The sequence below is a fragment of the Nicotiana tomentosiformis genome, chromosome 11 (assembly GCF_000390325.3).
Source record: "Nicotiana tomentosiformis chromosome 11, ASM39032v3, whole genome shotgun sequence".
Taxonomy (NCBI): domain Eukaryota; kingdom Viridiplantae; phylum Streptophyta; class Magnoliopsida; order Solanales; family Solanaceae; genus Nicotiana; species Nicotiana tomentosiformis.
The window spans coordinates 110512637-110540124 of NC_090822.1; the positions used below are offsets into that span (position 1 = coordinate 110512637).

Here is a 27488-nt window from a genome sequence, read left to right on the forward strand (position 1 = left end):
TAGTCCCAATTTAAATATGCAAGACAGGGGGATCTCCCGGAATACGTCCGTAGTCCCAATTTAAATATGTAGTGCTGGGGGATCTCCCGGAATACGTCCGTAGTCCCAATTTAAATATGCAGTGCTGGGGGATCTCCCGAAATACGTCCGTAGTCCCAATTTAAATATGCAGCGCAAACAACAGAGATAACAACTATAACACGACAGAAACCTCGTAAATCACCACAACGAGTACAAAAGCAACAATGACAGAAATGCTAAGTACGGCGAGCAAATCAACTCAAGAATTTAAGTCACAAGAACGGTATAACTCATTCACAAGAAATAACCACAGTAAAGAATGTTAGCACAAGGAGAACAGCTTAACAAAGGAAAATAAAACAAAAATGTAGCAACGATTCCACAATATTCAAGTCAACAATAAGAAGCCAACACGAGTCCAATAGTTTCAATAATGGAAAGTCAACTAAGATATAGGTTATCTAAACTCCTTTTGAGGTTGAGCAATTACGAGAAAAATTCAACAATTCAAATAAGGATAAGCAGCGGAAGATAATCACAACTCCAATTAAGACTAAACAATTATAGGGTGAGAAAATAATGATTTCAATTAAAGATAAGCAGTTATAAAAAAAATATAACACGACGATAGAAGAGGTAAAAATCTTTGGTTAAGTCGAATAAGGGTCAAATAGACAGTAAGAGTGAATCCTAAAGCAATTATCTCTAGTCAAAGCATGTAGGGGTGAAACTAGCAAATAGGAATTCAAACGTATCAAAAACAACATCATACACAGTGAATATAAGGACATAAGAACCCTAAAAGGCCAACTTTCCACAAATAGGTCTGAGCACGCACTCGTCACCTCGCGTACACAGATTACAATCAACATAGATAACTCAAATCATAAGGGGTAGTTCCTCCACACAAGGTTAGACAAGATACTTACCTCGAGTCAAGGTCAATAAATCCGTAAGAATGCCCCTTTCACGAATATCCGGCTCTAGATGACCCAAATCTAGCCAAAAGAAATTACATATCATAATTACAACAATAATAGACTCATCTAATTAACGAAATCAATATTTTAACGAAAATTCTGAAATTAACTCAACATCGCCCGTGGGGTCCACTTCTCGGAATCGGGTAAAATTATAAAATATGAACACCCATTCACTCATGAGTCCAACCATATAAGAATTACTCAAATCCGACCACAAATCCCCTTTCAAAACTTGAAATCTTCATAGAAGAAGTTCTTCCAATTTTTTCTCAATTTCAACCCCAAAAATCCGAAACTAAATGGAGAAAACAACTATAGATTAATGGAATACAACCAAAAATGAGTTAGGAATCATTACCCCAAAGTTTTCTCTGAAAATCCCTCGAAAAAAATCGCCAAATTCCGAGCTCTCAAGTCCAAAAGCGAAGAATGAAACCAAACCCTCGGATTTCTCTTTTCTGCCCAGGCGTGACCGCACCTGCGCATAATTAGCCGCATCTGCACGACCGCAGGTGCGCATGTCCAACCGCACTTGCGCTTCCTCTCACTTATGCGCGCCAAAAATCCGCTTCTGCGGAGCCGCTGATGCGCACAATTTCTCCGCACCTGCGGAGACTGTCAAGTCCAGCTCTTCTCGCACCTGCGCCTCAATCTTCGCATCTGCGGGCATCGCAGGTGCGGAATTTTCCTCGCACCTGCGACCCCTGGTACTCCTCCATTTTTTCGCTTTTGCGCTTGCCTCTCCGCACGTATGCTGTCGCACCTGCGGTCTCTTCTTCGCAAGTGAGAAAATACCAGAAGCCTGAAGATTTAGCAGTAACACAAATCAAACTTTTAATCCGTTAAGCATCCGAAACTCACCCGAGGCCCCCGGGACCTCAACCAAACATACCGACCAATCATAATACACCATACGAACTTAGTCGAGCCTTAAAGTCACATCACAAAATGTCGAAATCACGAATCGCACCATGAATCGAACTTATAAATTTCAAATTTTTCAACTTCTAAAACTCATGCCGAAACCTATTAAATCTACCCGGAATGACGTTAAATTTTGCAGGCAAGTCCCAAATAACATAACGGAGTTGTTCCAATTCTCGAAATCACATTCCGACCCCAATATCAAAAAGTCCACTTCCGGTCCAAATCTCCAAAAATTCGACTTTCGCCATTCCAAGCCTAAATCAGCTACAGACCTCAGATTTATAGTCCGGACACGCTCCTAAGTCCAAAATCACCCAACGGAGCTAATGGAATCGACGGAACTCCATTCCGGAGTCATCTTCACATAGTTCCGACTACGGTCAAAATCCTAAGACTTAAGCTTCCATTTTAGGGACTAAGTGTCCCAAATCACTCTGAATCATCCGGTAACTGAATTCAACCACGCACGCAAGTCAATACACATAATATGAAGCTGTTCAGGGCCTTATGCCGTTGGGCAGGACTTAAATTCTCAAAACGACCAGCCGGGTCGTTACAAATCAATGTCGGGATCTAGTCCTTCGTTATGTTACTGTTTTGTTCTTCAATCGCCTTTGGGAGAATAAAGGCGGCTGCACACTTGAGAGTAAAATATGTTTTAGGATTTGCAAGTGTGTATGATCCCTTGACTCATGTTGGTAATATATGAGTGTGGTCACCAAGGATGATACAAGTAAGTGTCCAGTACACAACATGCTTCAACAGTGACAGATGCGATGTTGCGTCTGCAGTGCATCATCTTTAACAGTTGTAAAGAGTTAACTTGTGAATGGAGCAACTGATATATATTTGCTCCCTCTGTCGTTCCGTTAACTGATTTCATTGGAACTTGTGCTAGATATTTGACTTGTTGTTCTGAGCACAGAGAGGCTTTGTATCACATTTTCTATCCGGTTCTCATATGAAATTTGTTAAATCATCAAAACAAAATGTCACATAACTTAAATAACTAATCGACAAAGGAATGTTATCAGTAAATTAAGCTCTAAAATATTAATTTTCCCTATATTAACCTGTTATATTTTCTCACCTTTTTTTTTTCATGCGTACTCAAGTCTCAAATTCTATTTGCCAGACAAGAGAAGAAAAAACAGTTCATGTGCTTCGGTTATTTATCTTTTGAAAGGTAAAGTATGATCTAATTGAAAAATTGTAACAAATCCGGTGGTGTTAAAAAAAGAAAAGGAACAGTTACTGGCATTTTTCTTTTTTGTTTTTGTTGCTGGAATTCTTTTTAAAAGTAGTGATGCATTTTCTATCTAAGCGGTTTGAACTGTTTCATTTGTTTTAAATGTGAAATAATTTTCTATGATGTTCATAACTTGACTAAGCTTCAATTTTCACTTATTTATTTGGCCTATTTATTTTGTATTGCTATCCCTACAAATCCATTAATTAAACCTGAAATACAGGAGTTATTACTGTGTTATAATATAATCCCCAAATTCCATTTTGTTTTATTAGAATTTCAGTACCTGTATGAGCAAAAAACAAAAAAAGAAAAAAAGAAAAGAAAAGAATTTGTTGGTACTCTTTTGTATCTGTTCAACTAGGGATGGCAATGGGGCGGTGCAGGTACGGGACAGGGCAGGTAGATTTGAACCTATGCGGGGCAGTTCAGGTTTGGGTTTGTGCGGGGCGGGCCGGAACGGGTTGATTGTTTTTAAAAAAGAGTTCCTGCAGTTGTGGAGCGGTTGCGGGTTGATGCGGATCTTGGTGCGGGTTTGGCCAAGCTAGAAACATATATTAATAATGCAATCACGCAATAGACTCTGGCTTGATAGAAGAGTTTTGATGCTTATAACAGTCTAGTATTGTACCATATAATCCCAATTTCATTTGCACGCTTATGCTTAGTATCAGCTATTTTTTTTGTAAGTATTAATATCAGCTTCTTCACTCCTCCTCCTGCTTCTTCACTTGCAAATTTCAGCACATTACCATTTTAGTAGTTGTTACCTCTCAATTCTCATCATTGATATTGATTAATTCTGAGTGTTTTAAATTCGTTATTTTGGTCATCGGTGATTTTGATTTATGTATTTTATCAATACAACTTGAATTATGGATTATTTTTTGCCAAAAAATAAATTTAGTAAAACAATTTACAGTTGCACCCACCTTAAATCCCTTAGTTGACTCTGACAAAATAAAATCCTTAATTGATATGGAAACTCCAATCAAAAAATTAAAAAGAAATAAAATTGACTAAATGAAGAAGAAAATATTATACGAGGCGGGGCGGGTGGACGCAAATGTGGGTGCGGGATGGGTAGACACGGGCGAAAATATTATGCGGGGTGGGACAGGACGGGACGGGTTGAAATTTTGCGGATTAAGACAGAACCTGCACCGCATCCGCATCGCAATGCTTGCCATCCCTATTCAACTTCTATCATACTCTTACAATTGTCTACACAAAAATTAGGAGACAAACCACCTTCGATCCAAAGACAAAACTAAAATATACAGAAAGTGATTTGAATAATTTAAGTTATAATGATTTAAATTTAATGTATGGGGTTAATGGGATCTTATGAAAACCAAGAAAACAATTTAAAATATGACTATTAAACAAAATCCTCGTTGATCCCCATGTACTTGAAGCAAAAGTCCGTAGACACACCGGCGCAGTTGGAACTGAAAACAAACACTTGGGATGAACAAAGTTTTATTTTTTTCCCTAATCTTTGACCCCAAATTTGTCGTTAATTAATTTCCTTAACTAGGTATTCCATAATGGACTATTCATATGTGCAATATGGTCAACCTAATTGGGGGATAAAGTTTTCTCATAAAAGACCTTTGGTAGATTTAAAAACATGCACTTAATTAAGGATTACATGTAGAAGTGCAATCAAAATTTAAATTTAATGGGTTCAATTCGAAAATTCTTTTAAAATATGAGTTTAAAATTTAATGTTCAATATTACTTTTCGAGAATTTTGACATATATGGTTTATAATTTATGCTGAAAATGATGGGTTCAAATGATCCCGCTCTTAATATTGTAGGTCTGCCTCTGAATGTAAGTTGGCTTTGTAGTTCAATACCAGAAATTATGGGTGTACAAAGAAAACCGACAAACTGCAGCAAATCGATAATCCGAATCAAAATGAGAAAAAAAACCCGACTATGGTTTGGTTTGGTGCTGGGAAAAACCCCCACCATAATTAGCTTGGTTTGGTTTTAATTAAAAAAAGTCAAACCGAAACCAAACCAACCTGACATTACATGTATAGAAGTTTTAAATATATTAATACATAAAAATATTTATTGTAGTGTAGTTTATAAATATTTCTTAAATATTTTCATAATTTTATCTTTTAACGTATTATTTTAAACTTGGACTTATAATTCTTGAATGCTACAATAAGATTTAGTCAATATTAATGCTAATAAAAGACATTCAATTAAATTGTACTAGGAATAATAATAGTGTTGGATATCTATACTTTTTATTTTTCCATGGTTTAGATAAAATTCACAACTTATTTTCTTATAGTGTTTAGTCATGTAAAAATAGTACTTGTTCAGTCGTACTTATTTTAGCAACTTAGTAATTTTAGATTATGTTTATTTTTATTAAGGCTTATTAATAATATTTGTTTTGTGTGATTTTATTATCTTTATTGTTGAATGTTTTAGTACAATGTCATAGCTCATCTCATATTTTATGCTATTTTCTTGAAAAATACCTTATATAGTTATGTCTTACTAGGATCAAAGAAATAGTTGGAGCACAAATTATATGTGTTGTGCTATGAAGACTTTATGAAAAAAAATCCGAAATAACCCGAAAAACCCGAGATTAAAAACCTGAGTTTTATTGATTTGGTTTGGTCTTCAGATTTAATAACCTGACATAATTTGTTTGGTTTGGTAATTGAAAAATCCGAACCAACTCGACTTATGTACACCCCTACCAGAAATTACCTGTGATTAACTTGAACAAGTCATGCATTTCATTTGGTCACATTACTACGCTAATGTTCCACTTGTTGGGATTAGTACTGAAATTGTTGAAATTATTATGTTAACGTGATGCATTAATTTTACATCATTGAATTATTAAATCTGCACTGTTAAACACACTTTCAAAGAGATTAATAAATACTACCAAAGTGCTTGTAGTCAAATAAACCATTAATGAGAGTTAGGACATATTGGAGAGAGCTTAAATAAGACTCACCCATCAATACGGCGATGCCATTGGAACCTCCACGTGAAAAGGGCTTCCCCCCCCCCCCCCTCCGCGTCACCCCACAGGGGTGTGTGGGTGGGGGTCTGATTAAATTAAAGTAGAAATTAATCACATCAATTTCATGAAAACCTAACCTTAATTGGGTTGGCAAGCAATGCTTCAACTGTTGTTTTACTCTTAAAACAAAACCACAACATGTGTCATTTATTTTTGTTTGTTCTTTTTCGATATTAATATCGTTCAAACATAAGTAGAAATACGAAGTTGAAGTTAGTTAACTTGCCAACCATTAAGTCCTTTCATACCAAAATAACAAAGACAAAGGAACAAATTTCACATTAGTAAAATTGCCAAAAGCATTTAAAGAAGCGAAAAGTAGATCCAAAATGAATGTTGCGAATGTACTTTACATTTGTGTCTTTTAACTTGTATCCTATTTTTTAAAATTATTGATTTGGTAGTCATTTCACAAAAAATTCTTAATAATATGACAATTACACCCTTGGCAAAAGATATAAAACGATCTCCTCCTCTCCTCTCAGCAAATTTATAAAAAAATCAAAAACTTGTCCAGATTCATTTTCAGAATCACACTTGCATGAAGTTGTTTCACAATGAAGCTAAAACTTCATGCTAATGCATGCTGAACTTATTTATCCTGCCGTCAATAGTTTTGTCATGAATTTTATCCAAAACTTCAGTCTAAACATGCTAAAGTTATTTAGTTCATTTGCTAAAATTTCAGACTAAACATGCTTAAGTTATTTAGTTCATTTGCTAAAACTTCATACTAAACATGCTTAAGTTATTTAGTTCATTTGCTAAAATTTCAGACTAATAATCTTTAAGTTATTTAGTTCATTTGCTAAAACTTCAGACTAAACATGCTTAAATTTTTGTCTTTTAGTATGTAATTTTCTAATGAGTTTTTGCTAATCCATGCTGAAGTTATTTAGTTTATTTGCTAAAATTTCAGACAAAACATGTTGAAGTTATTTAGTTCATTTGCTAAAACTTCAGACTACACATGCTGAAGTTTTTTAGTTCATTTGCTAAATTTTCAGACTAAACATGCTTAAGTTTTTGTCTTGCAGTATGTAATTTTCTAAAGAGTTTTTGCTAATGCATGCTGAAGTTATTTAGTTCATTTGCTAAAATTTCATACCAAAACATGCTAAAATTTTGTAACGCAATCTACAATTTTGCCCTGAGTTTTATCCGAAACTTCAGTCTAAACAAGCTGAAGTTTTTAAGTTTATTTGCTAAAACTTCAGCCTAAACATGCTTAAGTTTTTGTCATGCAGTTTGCCAATAGTCTTTTATTAAAGAAGGGCAAAATCGTCTTTTTAAAACGCTTTTAACAACAAAAAAAATAGGTACGTATGCAAACGGAAAAACAAAACAGGTATAGGTTAAAAAGGGGCGACCAAATAGGACTCCCCGTGCAATTTTTACCACAATAAGTGCTTGTTTCATTCATATCTTTCGACCATTCATTTTATTTCCCCGCATAGTTTCGGGTTATTTTCTGGATAAGAGATAGGCCATCAAAACAGTGGCGGAGCCAGAATTTAAAAGTTATGGGTTTGGATTCTAATTCTTTTAAATTGCTGAGTTTTAAATTAATAATGAGTACATATTCAATAAATTTCATAAGACAAATATAGGATTTAGATCAAAGCTATTGGGTTCGATCGAACCAGTAGCTAATAGGCTAGCTCGTCTCTGCATCAAAATAGAGTTAGTGACAATACTATGGGCAATAGATTAGAAAGTTAATATTACAAATGCTCTGGGTTCCCTAATTGAAAGAGGACATTTAAATGTTGATCTTTCAAGATAAGATTTTCCCATTTGAAATTATTATTATTTTATTTCAAGAATTGCATACATTTGAGTTTAAGTTATCTATTATTAAAAGAATTTTAACGGCACATGATTCAAGAAAAAGAATCAAGCTCCCAGGGCGTGTTGAAGACAAGCATATCCATGTCAAAAACATACATGCACCAGCGGACATATGAATATTCTCGTCTTTAAGATTAATAAAGCCAACAAATACAACAGCACTACACATCTAGCAAGATGTCGCAGTAGAACTGTTACAGTAAGCTGTAAGCACATTAAATGTTTCCAACATAACGAACTCAAATATCCATAGAGAAACAAACACAGTATTCCACTGATAGTGTCTCCTTAGCACTACAAAATGAAGCAGTGGATGTGAAAAGCAAAGGAAGGTACTTATTCACATAGGCTATCAAACGCCGACTCTATGCAAAGATGCTAAGTGGTCCTGCCCGGTTTGAAGAATCTAGACCACGTTCAGCAGTTGCGAGACCAGTGATCCATTTCCTGAAATACAGGATTGCAAGTCATTAATCACGAAGTGGCAAATACATAAAAGAGTTCCCTGCAAAACCTGCATTTGGAAGGTCGTAAAATCATACTTTTCAGCCTTAAGGATAATAAGTTTCATACAATGAGGATGTTGCATCCAATGGAAGAGCATGATTAACAATTACCTTTCAATATTGCTGCTTGGGTTCATCAGAATTGTCAATCTTTTAGCAGTCTTAAGGAAGTAGCTACAAAACAAGTCCAAGAAAAAGGTTCATTAAATTAATACAAAAAACTAATTTTTGTGTGTGCGCGCAAAAATATATGCTCACAACTGCCTTCAGAGGAAAAATCATCGAAATTGATTAATTATCAGAAGCAGAGGGTACTGAAAACAACAAAGCACCTGAATGGTTCATCTCCTGTGTGTTTAACAGCACCTGTTGCATCATGATAGAGCACACATGTCAGCATATCCGATCTTTCTAGTCCAAACAAGTTTCCAAGTCTTCTGTACAGTTCTTCATATGATCCCAGAACTGACAGATCAAGCGAAAGGCCTACATCCTCTGACTCAAGGAATACTTTGCAGTGACCAGTATCAGCACCAAGTTCAGCTGCATGATGACCTCGATTCCAAAGAAATGTAGTACTTGATACACTGTCTTGAAGACCTTTCTGCTCAAAAGCAAATCTTTCATCTCTCAGTTCTATCCTGCCTAAGTCTCTTCCTGTTTGGACTTCTTGAGCATTGGCAGAGCAGCGATTAGAAATTTGCTGCTCAGTCAGAATTGGCTGACCAAAGAGTAAGAATCGAGGTGTATTCACACTATCAGTTTTCTCCGACATCTGACTAGAAGTACTCATGGTAAGCAAGCAAGATATGTTGTCATTTCTGTCATTTTGGCCCTTATTGATGCAATTAGTACGTTTTGAATCAGCTGCAACTCGCTGGAAACTGGGTGGTAGGAGTCCCGATTGCACTTTGTTGCTAAGGTGCAGATCCAATAAAGGTACTCCAAATTGAGCATGCCTGGCTCTCTGTATGCCTGCAGTGATGTTGTCAGATAGACAACAGAAAGAACTGCTGGACCTGAGGGGGTTGCCTGAAAAAGATGGTAACGGAAATTGGCCGTCAAGTAAGAAATCTGGTGGTAGACGCAACTTTTTTCTTGGTGGTGAGAAGGGCGAGAGGTGAATGACTGGCATATTTGAGACCAGTTCGACAAGCCATGGGCTGACATGTTTTACATTTTGCAGTAAATCAGGTTCATCCCATGTCACCTGCAGCACATCACGGAAACAGTTAACCACAAGCAGCTTAAACTAAAAGTAAAAGCGCACTCACAACTGCATATTGCATTTTAAAATCTGAGGATTTCAAAGTGGCTGTAAGGCAATGCAATGAAAGAAATCATCAATAATGCATAGATAGAGTTTCTCCTACAATAATATCATCTAAAAGTATCCAAAACATGAAAAATGAAACAGCAGATCTTCATTGCACTAAGCTGATCAAAAGTAATAACCCATAAGCTACCCAGAACATGAGATAAATCCAAAATGTACTGAGACATTGTAATCTCAATCAATCAATCAACTACCTTTTATGACTTGCTTCAACTGTGAAAAAGTCTAAGAGTTGAACAGTCAGTTATGTAAGAATGACATCTCGCAAGTCGCAACACCTTAGAACTATGGAAATTGCAAGAAAGGCCAAAGAACATTGGAGAACTATTGACTCGCTATATGATATCAATATTCATTCGAATATATGCTTCGCAGAATATGTAAAAAAGGAAAAAGTAATACTCCATAAGCTAACCTGTTAACCAGAACATGAAATAAATGTTAAACATACTGAGACATTGTAATCTCAGTCAATCAATTAACTACATACTGTGGCTTGCTTAGAACACCTTGAAAAGTCCTAAGAATGTTGACAAGTGCCACTGCAGTTCAGCAATGCAAAAATGACATATCACAACTTAGAAGGATGGACAATAGGGAAAAAGAGTATTGGAGGACTATTGACTCGCTATATGATATTCACCTATCAGCCAAAGAGCCGATGGCCAAGAATATCAGAATAACGGCATTGTAATTGACATTAATAAGCAACAACACAGACTTTGGTCCCACTAAGAGTAGCTGCATTACCTGAAGAAGCCGCCAAGGCGAATTGGGCCAGTGGATGGGATCAGCAACCTGAATGGAGGATATAGTTCCCATGAACCAGCTGATTCGAGAAGAATCCTCAGTTTCAAAAGCCATTTTAAACCTCATCCCTGAGCACCAGTGAACCCTCATCGCAGTATTCACAGAAGACACCCTAACACAAAATTCTGGAGTGCTTGCACGGGGATAATATACAACTTCAAAAGGCTGCCCACTAGCAGCAAGATATGCAGCTTCAATAACTGATTCAGGCCTCACCCTTCCCTTTCCCTTGAAGCTCCCCCAAGAAGAATTAAGGCTTCCGTTCTTGTTCATGTCTTCCCTCAAAAACGTAGAAAATCCACCATAGTTTCCGGAAGCAGAGTTCCATCCAGATGGGGTTTCTGGCCCACCAATACCACCCCTTTTTGCCCTACGAATTCCCACACAAAGTTCACCATTTTCTGCCCTCAAAAACACAATGGAATCCCCTGCAACCAGCTTCTTCTGATTCACAAAATTACTCCAACCAGTTGTTAACAAATGCCTCCTTGGAGTCCCCCTATAAATGTGCCTAAACTTCCAAGTTTCACCATGAACATCTTTGGCAATCACAGTCTGCACAGGCGGGTCAGCGGTGTAATCCAACCTAGGAAATATAGTCTCTGCACAGTACCTCGGCACTGAGAATCCACCCCCATTATTCGCATCCGATTGAGTCAATGTCTTGGCAAATGAAGTAGGCTTGTCATTTGTTCCCGTCTCATTACTACCCCCCAAAATGTTATCATCATCAAAGTCATCCCCCTTGTTCTCAACCGGGACAAGCCTAATCCTAGCATAAACCTCGTCCGTTTCAGGGTCCGCTAAGAACTTCACAGCAGCTACCCTACATAGAATCAGAGCAGGAGTTCTCGGTAGTGTCGAGAAATCCACATTTACAAGAGTATGCTCAGCATGCCCTTGTGGAAAATAGTAGACCTTGGAGTTGACCGGAGGGATTTGCACCATTCCTCCGGCACAAGCGTGCCATAGCTGCGAGTCCACACATTTCTCCGCAACCTCCTTCATTTGCCTTATCCAGTACACTTCTTTTTTCCTCTCTTTTGTTATGCTTTAATTGAAAACAGCTAACAAGAGCAATTCTGGATAACCTTAAATGCTGCGTACCACAAAATAAACAAACTTCAGTAATAAATTCAAGTAAAACGTACATAATTGAGAAAGCAAGTACAGATATAATTTCAACAACAAATTCACGTAAAAGATTAAAAAAAGAGATTATAAATACAGATACCAGTAATTTCAACGACAAATTCAAGTATCAGGTCCAAAACAGAGAAGAAAAATACAATAACCAGCAGATCTCGAAAGAGTTCAAGTGAAAGGTCCACAAAAGAGAGAAAATATAAAAACCAGTAATAGATTTCAACAACAAATCCTAATAAAAGGTACAAAAAAGAGAAAATTAATACAGAAACCAGTACTACAGTTAATAAATAACATATGCAGTGATTCAGAGTACGAACGCAAAAATACATTTACGCGCAATAAAAAATATGGATCTGCTGAAATACCCATGAGTACGAGACAAATTAAAACCGATCAAAAATTAAAGCCTCAAAAACTGTAAAAGAAATTATGACTCTGCTACGGCTTCATTAATTCTATCCTCTTCAATCAAATCCTAAACAAAACGCGTAGTTTCTGATTGTCTTCTTTCTATTTATATCAATAATACTCATACGACGAAATGCTTCGTAAAATCGGCAAACAAAAGAAAATTAAAAAAGCTTTGGATTACAGGCTTTCCAGCTTCAAATCTCTTATGCATTTACACCTAAACTGTAAAAAATAAAACGTAATCAATCTATTTTCAGTGAAGAGAGAGAGTACTCTGTGTGTGTGTGTGTTATTTGCGTGTCTGTGTGTACAATCTACATCATAAATGCATGCGTGAATGTCAATGTCCGTACAGTTTCTTTCAAATCGGATCGATAACCAAAACGACAAGATTCACGACAAACGACACCGAACCATTGGATCGTAGCGAGTAGATTACGTAAACGACATCGTTTATGAGAACATGAATGTAACTCGCCGGAGTTATAGTCAACGGAGAAACCTACTTCATCATCTCCGCCGCCGCCGTTTTCCTCCGCAACAAGTTCGAATATTATGCTGCTACGCCTACTACTACTACTGCTACTAAGTATGGCAAGCACAGTTAGAAATGAGGATAAACGACGTCGTTTACGAGATGATCAATTTTATATATTATGAATTTTGTTTAATGTATTTGTAGTTGTCTTTTTTTGTTCGCTTTGCTCAGATCTGAACCAATGATCTGAAGATAAAGAACAGACAAAGTGCTGTGATTAAATTAATTAAGGTTGATTAAAATATTAATTAACTTGGTGGTTGATAAGATATCGTCTCGCGAGGGAAGAGACGTTAAGAAAAACGCGAGAAATAAGGGGCACAGTCTTTTTCCTGGGAGTGTACTTCTGAGCAAAACGGTTAATTGACTTTGACATAATTAACCCTAGTTAAAAAAATAAAAGTCACAAAATTAAAGTTTTTCACTTTGTCAGTACAAACCGTAGTTAGCTAGGTAGGTTTCGTGTTCCGACGATTCTAAAGTACCCCCATCCCCAGAACCTATAACCAAAATATTGTTGTTTTGTACTCAAGAACCAAAATATTTGGGGGGAGGGGGGAAATTGGCCACTATAATATGTATAGCGTAGTATTTCATCGCGCTATACTTAATTATTGGGCCCATTAATAATTCTTCTGGTATTAACTGACATACTAGTAATTCAACAAGGTATAACGCGATGAATTACCGCGTTATACTAAAAATTTGGGCCCATTGTACTTAATTGACAGAATAATAAGATATTTTAGTATATGAAATATATATTACTAATGTGCGTGTTAGTTAAAAAAAATTTAATGGTCTTACCATGGTTTCGGCGGGCTCCTCAACATAATCATCCGTCTCAGGCATGTCAGTGTCGCACAAAGTGGCCTCCGTGACGGGCGAGGATGATGTCTTTAAAAAAAATAAAAACGCTTTAGATATTTATGACTAACCAATGAGATAAAACAAGTATAAATAATAGTAATACAAACAAAGTTGCGCCTGTGAAAGATCTTCAGCATCCCTCGATGATGACCCATAACTCAGTCGGCGCCCACTATGCACATCTCGTGCCGGACGATCATCAACAATCGTCGATGGCTATGGGGGACCAGAAAAATACGTATCCCACTCCTGTCGCGTAATGGTCGTGCCCCATTCAACAATGGAGCTGACGGGGTCACCTACGAAGTCCCCGGCGTCAGCTGAAGGCTGAATGACGACATATCATGAGGAGCATCGTCTGGCTCAGGATGGTCACCCGGCTGATCAACTCCAAAATTCTCAACAGGTGGCTCAACGCCCTTTGCTGGGGACCACGTCCTCACCGACCCCCACGACCTCGTGGGACACCTCTTCCTCTTTAGGCACGTTTGCCACGTCGACCATGTTCAGGCTCCACTACTGGCCCACGATGGTACTGCTCTGGCGGCAGATAATCAGCCTCGTGTTCTAAGCGCTCGTCATCCCGGGCTCGCCTCAATGTCCGAGAAGCCAGATTTGTAACCTGCGTCCATACTCGAGCAAAGCTACCGCTCCCTTGCCGGTATGCTGCTGCATCTGGAGGCCCAACTGGTAGAACAAATGTAAGTCAATAGCCTACACAACATGTAAAATATTAATTACGGAACGCTTGGTTAACATTATAAGTAAGTATAACATATAACATACCAGTGCCTCATGCCTCCCGGCATATGGAATGTACCGACCACCAGCGCGATAAACGAGATTTTCGATAAAAAGTCGGGTAATGCTGTTGTACCAGCCCATATACTCATGCTCACCATCCGTACGCTCAGGTGGAGGGGATGGCAGAATCAGGTCATGCCGACGGTTCCAAATATCAATCTGCGCCTCTGGCCAGGCCACGTATGTCTGGTCAACCCTGGAACGATCATCCCACTTATAATATGTCCTAAGCCAAGCGGGCGGAGTGTGTACAAGCTGGGGTCAACCAAACTGGCGAAGGACTCGCTCGGTGGCATGATGCTCGACAATATCGAGACACATCAATGGGACGGAAGAACTCCACATAAGTCGGGCGCTCGAGCAATAATCGGACAAACCAGCTATAAGCTCATCGTTGTGTGGCCTCCATATGAACTATTAAGTAAAAACATGAATCTTGAGTAAACGCAACACATATAAAACTAGGCCAAGTAAACTTAAGTATACATGTACCTGCGCGCCCTCCAGCAAATCCAACAAATCCCTTCAATAGGGAGATTATGTCGAGCCTCGACCTCGCATCCGTAGCCTCGCCTATCAACCCACCTCCTAGCTAAAGGGAGAAACGGTAGAGGTGGTGCATTGAGAGCGATGGGTGGTAAAGGTGGCTACAACTGCAGGAACCGCTCACAGGCCCAAACCTAATATACAATGTGGACACAAAATTTAAGGTATATTTTTACTATGTATGTTATAATCATGAAAATAATTGACTATGTTTTCACCTGCAATAGCGGCAAAAATTCGGCAACGTCTCGCTGGGTGCCCATGCTCTCCCGACACATATACCTATACAAGTAACCTAGAACAGCTGCACCCTAGCTGTAACCAGGTAAATCATCTAATCGTTCAAGATGATGAAAAAATCTCAAGCTGACTAGATTTTTCGAAGTGTTCGGGAACAATACCCCACCAAACACAAGCAGCAACAACAATCTCGTGTACCAGTTGATATAAAGATCCGGTGTATCATCTGTAATGTCCACATCCATCGCCTCCAGATGCAGTCGGTCGAGCGTCAACTGCAAATGACTGGCCCCACTCAATGCAACCTCCTCCACTGGCTGGAACCAGGTGAGCCGCTGCCACATCTCCAGGTACTGCAATCCCGTATAATCTCTGAGTGCATGCGGGTAAGCTACAGGATGTCCATCAACCGGCAGCCCATACAGAACATCCACATCCTAAAGTGTGATAGTAGTCTCACCAATGGGTAAATGAAATGTGTGCGTCTCCGGTCTCCACCGCTCTATCAAAGCCGTGATCAACGACCAATCAAACTGCAACCAGCGATCTCAATAATCCTATAGAAACCCGTAACCTGAAGGCGTTTGACTATACGGGGATGGAGTGGGCGGGCCCTAAGAAAGTCCCACATCTCGTCTACCTGTCTAGCGCGGAATGTCTGGGCCAAACACTGCCCCTCCCATATGTACGAAGACCTATGATCGGCATGTAGCAACAGTAGCTCTAGCGATACAGGTTCGGGATGCACAGGCGGAACCTCCATGACAACTACTGTAAATTGAACAATATTAATTAAAGTATTTTTCTTTTTCATTGCTTAACATCTTTAATATATGCTATTTTATTATTTTATATGTTAGTTTATTATTTTATATGTTTGTTTATTACTCACCTATTTTTTACTATAACAAAATTAAATAATTAATTTTCATAACTATACAAGATTTAATTATTAAATATTCATATAACAATACTTAGTTTGACAAATATTGTTGTTTTCTAATATTATTTTCTTACGTTTGTTGACTAGAATTCGAGAGAGTTTGTGTTTGAACTGTCAACTTTTTTCAGATATTTTTGGGTTTAACAGATAATTAAATGATTAATTTCAATAACTACAAAGATACTATGCTAAAGGACACTATATTTTACTACGCTAAAAGGCATTACATTACAAATACGAGCACTACATTAAAATTACGGGCACAACATACCACTATTAGAAACTAAAGTCACATATTCATATATGTACAACAATAACATCTAAATAAGATTAATTATTCCTAAAATAATAATTTATCTATTTTACTAATATTTTAGCAAATAACTAATCTAAACCGGATAAAAATAACAAATTAATTTAATTACAAAACAATCACAAAAAAATATATAACAAAGTAAAAATTAACTAATAACAATTTTTCTATTTTACTAATTTCTTTATCATGCTAATAATATAATCCGGATAAAAAATAACAAATTAATTAAATCGCAAAATAATCACGAAATAACATAGACACAGTAAGAAGAATTAATAAGCAATTTTTATACATTAGTTTTAACAAAAAATTAAGTCGGAATACCTCGGTTTTCATTTTTTGGAAAGTTGAAGATTTGGTGATTTGGAGCCGAAACGAGCAACTCACTACGAGATAACGCCTTAGATACTATGTGGGAATGAGAATCTACAATTTTTGTGGGACCGGTGGGCTCCAACTGAGTTTGTTTTGGTTAACAATGGTGGGGGACCGCTGGAAACGAGAGGGGTGCTCTGGTTCGCGTTTGTGAGGAAGGAGACTTGCACACTTTTTTATCTAGGTATAGAGCGCATATATACCACGTTATACATTCCCGCCCATTTAAAGTTCAAATATAGCTCAGTATTTCACCGCGCTATACATATTATGATCCCCAAGTTTTTTCTCACATATTTTGATTCTTTGAGTCCAAAAGAATTACATTTTGGTTCAGGACTCCCCATCCCTAATTGCAAAAGTATAATTTTTCTAAATATACTAAAAATAAAATATACTCTTTTTGTTTCAATTTATGTGAACCTATTTTCTTTTCGGTACGTGCCAAATAGAATGACTCATTTCCTTATATAGAAACAATTTACATTTATGCAATGATTTATAGCCACACAAAATATATGTGCCTCATTTTACACCACAAGTTCAAAAGTCTTCTGTCAAATAGGTTCACATAAATTGAAACAGAAGGAGTATTAAAATATATAAATTGAGATGATGGGTATTAATTATATCAATTGGTGTAAGTAGAGGTGTCTATGTAGCTAATCCGTTTGAATAAATCTAACATCTTCTATACGAAGAGTTGGATTCAATATTTAAATTTTATGGGTTCAATTTTAAGTCTGTTAGTATTGAACCTAGTATATTTTAAAATTTATGGGTTTAAATCTACTATTTATTTATTTATTTTAATTTTAATAAATTTAACGCATAGATTTATACTTTCAAAAGTACTGGATTCACGTGAACTGTCTGGCTCTACCTTTACATCAAATATGCCCCTCTCCGTACGAAGTTCTAGTTCGTAGAATATATTTTATTTTGATAATATTTTATATGTGACAATAAATACTAATGTTCTCAATATTTAATATTTCTCAAAAGCTTTCTTAATTTTGGGCAAGGATTGTGGTGATATATTTCGGATTTTATTTTTTCCTTTGCCACATGAAATGTTTAAATAAAAACGAAGAGCTCAGAGTCCTCTATTTTAAAAGGCGTTTCTGGGGCGAGCCTCGAGGCGAGGCGTACCAAAAATACCCCGGGGCGATGGTGTGGGGCGAAAGTCTCAAGAGGCGTACGCCCCGCAATTTGGGGTGTACGCCCGGGCGTTCGGGGCGTACGCCCGAGCATTCGGGGCGCATTTTTTTAGTAAGGAGTAAACCCCAAAGACTTTTTCAAATTAAAATAAAATTTATTGAATTAGTCCTTCATATAATACCCAAATTCTCAAAAGTGAGTTTGGTAACTACTCAAAAGGTTTAAAAAGGAACTCAAAAGTATTAAATTTAAAAGTAAAGACCTTTTTTATTGATTTAAGCCCTAATTCATGGTTTTTTCAAATTTTTATCTTGTCCGCTAATCTGCTAATATCTCCCAAAAGCAACGAATATTTAATTTTTTTTTACAAATACAAAGAGAACTACATTTTTTTTCATAACAGCAAATTCAAAGTTCAAATTGCAGGTTAATCATCCTTTTTGTTCCTCCATATAGAAAACTTTATTCTTTTAGACTCAAATTACTTGTGCTTGTAAGTAACGTATAATAGATTGTTTTGATTAGTTTTTTTGTGGGGATGGAGCACACATATATATAGTTTTCTTCAATATTTATGTAATTTTACCTGTTTATAAATATTAATTATTATTATATTATTTTATAAAATATTAAAAATTAAATACCTATGGGACTTATGCCCCGCGTTTCGAGACTTACGCCCCGCTGAAACATATGTAAAACACCCCCACCTTACACCCACGCCTTTTAAAACACTCCTCGGACCAAACCGGCCGGATGCTCTGAGGTTGAAACAAGAAATGAGAAGCCCAGCGTGTCGAGCACGCTCTTAATTAATGCGTGAGAGAATTGAGTATTTAGTAACTTCTGTTCGTCGCGAACTGCTGACCGGCTAAGACGTAATGGTGACATAAAAGTAATTGCCTTTTTGAGGATCTGTCTTTTCAAATCCACTCTTTTTTTTTTCATTTTATTTAATTTGCCTGTTCTCTTTTTCTTTTTTTCTCTACTCGCAATTTTAAAAATAAATAAATTTATTTGTACAAAATATTAAATATTCCATTTCTCCAAATTAAATATCCTATTTTTAACTTGAATTGTTCTAAATTGTGCTTCGAATATGACATAAACATAATACATACTATTAGAGGCAGATCTATGCAATAGGTAGATGGGTTACCGATACCCGTAAAGTTCGGCAAGAATTTCATGTATACATACAGAGGCGGACCTACGTTGTGGGTTGAGGGGTCATGTGACCCCGTTAGCATCGGCAAAAACCCTGTATATACATATTATATATTCTATACATATATATATATATATATATATATATATATATATATATATATATATATATATATATATATATATATGGGACCCCTTAAATGTTTTAAGTGTGCCCCCAGGCATAAAGAGACGGATGGGAGGAGTGGTTGCTTTGGGCGCTTAAATTCCCAACTTTGTTGGTGACGCAGGTTCGAAATTCACGTTCAGCTTTTTTCTCCTCCTATCTATGTTTATTCTTTGAGTACAATATAATTTATATTTAATAGAAAATTGCTTCATTTTTTACTTTTATCTTTTTTTTTGAATTCATTTATTGTTTAGAACTAATACACAATAGTCAGCTTAATTAATTTTATTCCTTTTCAAATTATTTTCCTAAAATTGAAAGCATCAAATTGCAACTTATCGGTCCACAAATAAAAAAATACAAATCCTTTTGCGATAACCTTCTTCAACAATCTGACTCGACAATGGCAACTAAGAGTTTGAGACTCTTCTTCAGTTCTTTTAGTATTACCATACTCTTAATCTTGATTTCATTAGCAAGTCTTTAATAATTTTAAGTTTGAACGCCCTTTTGATCATTGACCCTTTTTATTTATTTATTAAAAATTAGAATTTTAAAGTATGCATTGTGATGACCCAAAAGGTCATCTTATCTTTTAGAACTCGAATATGCACTCTTAAGCCTTAAAAATCTCATTTTTACCTTCCTCGATTTATGTGCGCAGTCCGGGCAGGTTTCCGGAATGTTTTTATGTTGAAAACTAATGAAAATAAGAATTTTTGCCTTAAAAGTTGATTTTAGTTGATTTCGGTCAATATTTTTGGTAAACGGGCCCAGATCCGTATTTTAACGGTTCCGGTAGGTCCGTATCGAATTATGGGACATGGGCGTATGCCCGGAATCGAATTCGGAGGTCCCTAACTCAAGTTATGAATTTTTGATGAAAATTAAAAGTCTGAAAATTAATTATTTTTAAGAATTGATTGATGCTTGACATTTTTGGTATCGGGTCCGCATTCTGGTTCTGGAGCCCGGTACAGTTTCATTATGATATTTAAGACTTGTCTGTAAAATTTGGTGAGAAACGGAGTTGATTTGACGTGATTCGGACGTCCAGTTGAGAAATTAGAAGTTTTAAAGTGTTCTTGAGAATTTTATTTGTATTGGTGCTAAATTTAGAGTTATAGGTGTTATTTTGGCGATTTGATCGCGCGAGCAGGTCCGTATGATATTTTTAGACTTGTGTGCATGTTTGGTTTGGAGTCCCGAGGGCTCGGGTGAATTTCGGATAGGCCACGGGATGTTTTGGACTTGGGAAAAAATCTGGTTTCTGCAGATTCTGATGTCTGTCATATCCTTCTTCGCGTTCGCGAAGGTCCTCTCGCGAACGCGAAGAGTAACCTGATGAGGCTGAGATTTCTTCTTCGCGAACGCGATGGCCTGGTCACGAACGCGAAGTGATGGGGGATTTACCATTCGCGAACGCGACCGGCTCAAAGCGAACGCGACGAACGTGAAGTACTTGGGGACCTGGGGGAGGGTTGGTCGTTCCTTCATCGCGAACGCGAGCAATGTCTCGCGAACGCGAAGGCCAGGGGGAGTAACCATCGCGAACGCGAGCTGGGTCTCGCGAACGCGAAGGCTTGGCAGTCTGAACCCTTCGCGAATGCGACAGTGGCCTCGCAAACGCGATGCACACTGTCGCCCAGCACTTAACAGAATCCAAAACAGGATTTTTGCCAAAAAACTCATTTTTCTCAAAAATTAAACGGTGAGGGGCGATTTTTCAAGAGTCATTCCTTCCCCAAATTATTGGTAAGTGATTCTAAACTATTTTTTTTTCAATTACCCATTATATTTCTTGAATTTTCAACCTAAAATCTAGAGTTTTCATGGTAGAATTAGGGGTTAGGGTAGAAAATAGGGATTTCGGAAATTTGGGGACTTAGACCTCAATTTGAGGTCGGATTCCAAAACTAATTACATATTCAGGCTCGGGGGTGAATGGGTAAAAGGATTTTGGTCCGAACCTCGGGTTTTGACCAAGCGGGGCCGGGGTCGTTTTTTTGACTTTTTGGAGGAAAATTTGGGAAATTTAATTTATGCAATATAATTGATTCCTTTAGCAATTTTTGATATTACTGAGTCATTTTTGAATAGATACGAGTGGTTTGGAGGTGAATTCCAAAGAAAAAGCTGTGATTGAGAATTAAGTGGCCTTCAGAGCGAGGTAAATGTTGTGTCTCACCCTGACTTGAGGGAATTAGGAACCTTAGATTATTTGCTAAGTGAAATTCATGTGAGTGGCGTATATGTGAGGTGACGAGTACTTATGCGCCGCCAATTTACTTATTTTTTATGTTTCTCTGTTTTTCTTATATTGTCTTTTTTCTATGCCAAATTGCTACGTGTTATACTAGTGTCGTTCAATTTATCGTTCTTATCATGTTTACGGATTTTCTGGTGATAATTGAGTTTTTATTTCAAAGTTGAGATTTATATTATGGAACCAAATGTTGAAGTAAGGTTTGTACTTGTTATTCTATCTCCCTGTTATTATTTATGCATTGCATTATGGTAAGGGAGAGTGTTAATGCACGAAGGGTGATGCCGTGCCATATTGCGAGTGTTAATACACAAAGGGTGATGCCGTGCCATATTGTGAGTGTTAATGCACGAAGGGTTATGCCATGCCATATTGTGAGTGTCAATGCACGAAGGGTGATGTCGTGCCATGATATGAGAGTTAATGCACGAAGGGTGATGCCGTGCCGTTTCTATTAATTTTATGGTGAGATTGAGAGTAAAAGCACGAAGGGTGATACCGTGCATTTTTTCTTACTGTATTCACTACTCATGTTGATTCATGGTATATTGACTGCTCCGGTGATCATTCTGTTGTAGTTCTTTATCTTATATTCCCCTCAGTATGCTCCCTTCCCGACATTTCCTGTTTAGTCCTTCATTTCTGTTATTTGTATATACACTGTTGAATTGAACAGGTTGATTTGTAGGTGCCTTGCCTTAGCCTCATCACTACTTCATCGAGGTTAGGCTCGACACTTACCAGTACATGGGGTCGGTTATACTGATACTGCACTCTGCACTTTCTGTACAGATTTTGATACCGGCTCTGGTTGATCGAGATTTTGCTATTGGTCCGCTGTCCGGAGACTCAAGGTAGATCTTTCGGTGGAAAATTTCGGGTCGTGACAATGCAACATGCTTAATCAAACACCTTCTCTTCCCATAGCACCCATTTTGCGAAGAAATTTCTCTCTCTCTCTCTCTCTCTCTCTCTCTCTCTCTCTCTCTCTCTATCTATCTATCTATCTATCTATCTATCTATCTATCTATCTATCTATCTATCTATCTATCTATCTATCTATTTGTTTGGTGCTTATTTTTTCTTTAGAACTTTTTTTATTAATATTTGGATGATAAGTTATCATAATTGTTAAGTTTTCAAAGAGTTGCACGCCGAATTTTATCGCCAGTGATTAACACAGTGGTGCCCCCATCGCGCTCAAATCCTGAGTCCGCCTCTGTATACATATATCCGTCTTTAGAAAATAGTGATATATTAATAATGGATATCCTATATACAAAGCAGATATTGGTTGAATCAAAAAGTATACCCGTGATCTTCAAATCTTGGATGTGCCTCTATATACCGTATATCAGTATATGTTTTTCATTAGCCTATATTAGACTCAAATCCTTTTTATTTAAATGTATTTTTTGAATTTAATGAAGTCATGGAAAATGAGAACACATTGATTCCAGACTGCACACATTCACTACTTGCCCCACTAATTGGAAAACGACACAAAGCTCTTTGTTTGAGTTCATAATTTTAGATACCATTTGTTTTTGGGGTTAAGGTCATTTACATGTCATTTATTAGTAGTAATCTGGCACTTTAAGCTTAGAAACCTCACATTCAACTCCTGTATGGTTATAATAACTAGGCTTGTAAAAAAGCGCAAACTACACCATGTTGACTCAAAAACAAATGAGTCTCACTGCAAAATATTAATGGAACTCATGAAATTTAATGATTTTATCCATGTTATTTTAATTATAAAAAACTATAACGAATTAACCTAAATAGCCACACATCCAATCTCTTAAATTAAAAATAGTAGATGAATGTGTGATACAAGTATAATTCATATATAGTATGTGTATAACCTTGTATAATCAATATATCATTTATGTATATACCGAATAAAAAAAGTAAATAGTGAATCCGACCGACTATTTATGTAAAGATCTCAAAAACTATTTAGTTCGTGATACACCTTTTAACAAAAAAATGATACAATTAAACCGCAAAACTGAAATACGAGTATGATTTTATTATAAAGTGCAAAATCTATTCCCAAAATGTGCTAAGGAATTTGTTTGACCAAAAAGTATAACTTCCTGTTAAAATTATTGTATTTATATAATGAAAGGTTAAACCTAATTAATGATAATATTTCTAAATGCGGATCCTGAAAGTGTGGATAATGTGGGACATATCTAGTGGGAGATTGACAATAACAAGCATTAAATAATCAAAAAAGTATGATCAATAACGAAGGAATACCTAGCAATAAATAATAATAAATGACATTTAAGTAAATAGGAGAAGTGATTCGCCCATTGAAGAATGAACTAGATGATTGTTCCTCCTGACAATGATGAGTGACAGATAAATCCTCGAATGTTCGAACTATTTTCGGATATGATGGAAAAGTATGAAATAATACGAATAAAAATCTTGGTGAAAAGATAACTTTTATATCTTTGCTAGAGAGAGAATCTTTTTTAGAAATCTGTTCTTATCACCTCAATATTACATATCCTTTTTCCTTCTCTTTGGTCCTCTTTATATGGGACATATCCCTAGTAAACTCTAATAGTACATGTGCAGAGAATATTCTTTAGAATATCCCCTCTATTATCCTATTCTAAAAATTAGCCATTCCGATTCTTTCCGCGGACCTCGTCCTCGACCATCATAGGCATCCTGACCAGGAGTTTCGCCATTTTCTGATCGACCTCGATTGATTTTTCCTCAATACTTTCTCGTCCTAAATGTTCTGTGGTAGATTTTGACCTATACAATTAGTCCCTCCGCTTATTGAGGCCGTCCTCAGATGACCTCGATGAGCGGACTTTGTTGGTTATAATCGAGGAGAGTGGACGAGTGGGTTGGGAAAATAAGTTTGGGACGAGCTGGCAACATGGCCTTTCCTGAGTCATAACTTTTGGGGTTGCGTCGTTTCTACGCTAGAATGATGTCATGACATCATGCTTCATTATGATGCATTTTCTCGATGCTTTACGTCGTTTCTCATGCGACTGTCAGTTGGAGCTGCCGTTTCGATTCTAGTACTGGGTAATGATGGCATAATCTCTTGGTTTTGATGCCCGAACTCTTATAAATAGAGATGCGATGACATCCATTTGTTCTTTACGTGTTTTTCTCATCAAACCTTGTGACTTCTTCTCCTTCCTCCCTTACTATGAATCTTTTTTCCTGGTCTTAGTGCTTCTTGTTGCTTCTAATCCTTCTTTGCCTGAATATCCTTTCTCTCATAAAAAATATGACTAATCTATCCTCTGGTTCCAGTGTGAGAACTGACTATGTCCCTTTGGCGGTGCTTATACCTCCTCACGCTGATGGCGTCTCTATCGCCATTGAAGATGAGAATTTTCCTACGGTGGAGGAAATAATTCCTCGCAACGAGAAAGTTAGGTCTGATTTTTTGAAGGCGCCTGAAGACGAGAGGTTTCTGAGTCGGCGATGAAAGAGGCCAATCTAGGAGAGCTTAGGGCAAAATTCAACATTCCCGCCCGCATCGATTTGGTCCCAACGGGGCGTGATGTGGTACAAATCCATCGCCTGGGGTATTGCGCGTTCTATGCATATCCCTTCCAGGTCGGCTACGCTCTTCCTCTTCTCCCATTGGCGGAGGAATTCTGTCGCTACTATGGCTTGTGCTCGGCTCAACTCGCCCCATATATCTATAAGCTTATCAGGATGCTTACTAAATTTACGAAGTTAGCCGGGGTCGAGATCACACTCCGGCATCTGATGCATCTCTTCGCCCCTAGTTTCTATAGGGAGACAATATTGAACCTTCGCCATCAAGGAAGCAAATGCATGGTGGTGAAGATGGACGACAAGGCAAATCAACAGTTCTGGCATAACTTCTTCTTTGTTAGAACCGAAGACGTAGTAGCCAAAGCGGACGACTTCCCTGAGACTTGGAACTACACTCGTGAGTATCAATTCTTCTTTTGTAAAAACATCTGATCTGTCTACTTTAGTCGTAGGCCCTGGAATTTTATCCCTTCTTTGTGCAGCCAAGACTTTGCCCCCTCCTTTGGTCGGGGACATTTCTGACTGTGTTGGTCGGATTCTACCTCACATCGTGGGAATTCTCGAGTGGCCGGGCTTTTTTAAGAAGTTCGGGCCTGCTCCTTCCTTAGCCGGTGAGTTTATCTATATATGTTTTTGCTGTTTTGGCCTCATGGTCGCCTATTTATTGTAGTTTGCTCTTGGTGGTGATGATAACCTTGCCTTGATTTTTTCTTTTTCAGCCCGAGAATCTTCGAGGAGGCCGAAGGCTCCTCCTCATGCGTTTCATAAGAGGAAGGCTGCCTCCTCTTCGGCGTCTATTCCTGCTGTGACCGCGACTACACCTGCTCGATCATCTGCTTCTGTTCCTTCCTCAACCGCGGCCAGGTCTACTCGGTCGTCGGCCCCATCTACTATTGCCTCATCATCGGTTTCTTCTCCGCCTGTGAATATTTTGACAGCAGAGCTTCCGGCTTCCCCTTTGCACCGTCTAGTGGATGAGGAAGGAGCGTCATCGCCTAGCGACGAGAATTTGGTCCCCCGTAAGAAAATGATCGGTGGACGTTGGTGATAGGGTCTCCCGGGCTCACCCAATGAAGAATGAAGTAGATGATTATTCCTCCTGACAATTATGAGTGACAGATAAATCCTCGAATGTTCGAACTATTTTCGGATATGATGAAAAAGTATGGAATAATACAAATAAGAATCTTGATGAAAAGGTAATGTTTGTATCTTTGCTAGAGAGAGAATCTTTTTCAGAAATCTGTTCTTATCACCTGAATATTACATACCCTTTTTCCTTCTCTTTTGTCCTCTTTATATGGGACATATCCCTAGTTAACTCACACTACTAGAAATCAGGTGATTTCCGTCTAAGGCTTTCCGACCGAAATCGGTCGGAAATAAGAGTATTTGGTCGCAAAAGTCAACAAAATTTTCTGACAACAAAAAAATAACAATTCCGACCGATTTCGGTCGAAAATTGGTCAAATATTTGGTCATACTTGTATATAATGTACAAAAATAATTATTTATTAAAATTTTTCCAAATTTCCGACCGAATTCGGTCGGAAATGGGTCAAATATTTAGTCATAATTGTATAAAATGTACAAAAATAATTATTTATTAAAAGTTTTCCAAATTTCCGACGATTTCGGTCGGAAATTGGTCAAATATTTGGTATTTATTAAAGATTTTCCAATTTTCCGACCAATTTCGGTCGAAAATTGATCAAGTATTTGGTCATGCGTGTATATAATGTACAAAAATAATTATTTATTAAAAATTTTGCAAATTTTCGACCGATTTCGGTCGAAAATAGGTCAAATATTTGGTCATACTTGTGTATAATGTACAAAAATAATTATTTATTAAAATATTTCCAAATTTCCGACCGAAATCGGTCGGAAAGTTTGAAATAATTAATTCCCGCCCAAGTTTGAAATATATATATATATATATATATATATATATATATATATATATATATATATATATATATATATATGAGAGAGAGAGAGAGAGAGAGAGAGAGAGAGAGAGAGAGAGAGACATCTTAATATAGCTAATGTTATATCGAATATAGCTTATATACTATACACTTAGTATATATGTCACAACCCCAAATTCCCTCCGTAGGATGTCGTGATGGCACCTAGTCTCTAAGACTAGGTAAGCCTATCAATGCGGAATAAAAATTTAAATCTGAAATAAATAAACTACAATTCAAACAATTTCAACTCCCC

General features: G+C 37.2%; 1 protein-coding gene across 9 annotated transcripts; it reads right to left on the minus strand.

Moving 5' to 3' along the window:
• Positions 1-8212: 8212 nt before the first annotated feature.
• LOC104098009 (auxin response factor 18-like) lies at positions 8213-13008 on the minus strand. Of its 9 annotated transcripts, none has more exons than XM_009604657.4 (5): positions 12794-13006; positions 10696-11854; positions 8942-9819; positions 8721-8783; positions 8213-8550 (listed from the first exon to the last, which is right to left on the minus strand). In XM_009604657.4, exons 2-5 carry the CDS (start codon positions 11761-11763, stop codon positions 8469-8471), a joined length of 2091 nt encoding a protein of 696 aa, XP_009602952.1. In that variant the 5' UTR covers positions 11764-11854; positions 12794-13006; the 3' UTR covers positions 8213-8468. The 9 variants fall into 9 exon arrangements, with proteins under 9 accessions (XP_009602952.1, XP_009602948.1, XP_009602947.1 ...); XM_009604653.4 differs by having other exon boundaries at positions 12713-13006; XM_009604652.4 differs by having other exon boundaries at positions 12669-13006.
• Between the last annotated feature and the right edge of the window lie 14480 nt (positions 13009-27488).

Bases quoted from the DNA above. Each gene is read 5' to 3' on its own strand.
- LOC104098009 (XM_009604657.4), bottom strand. From the start codon at position 11,763: ATGAAGGAGGTTGCGGAGAAATGTGTGGACTCGCAGCTATGGCACGCT. The intron at 9,820-10,695 runs GTAATGCAGCTA...GATGTGCTGCAG, and splicing joins CGCCTTGGCGGCTTCTTCAG to GTGACATGGGATGAACCTGA. The intron at 8,551-8,720 runs GTAATTGTTAAT...CCTGTATTTCAG, and splicing joins CCAAGCAGCAATATTGAAAG to GAAATGGATCACTGGTCTCG.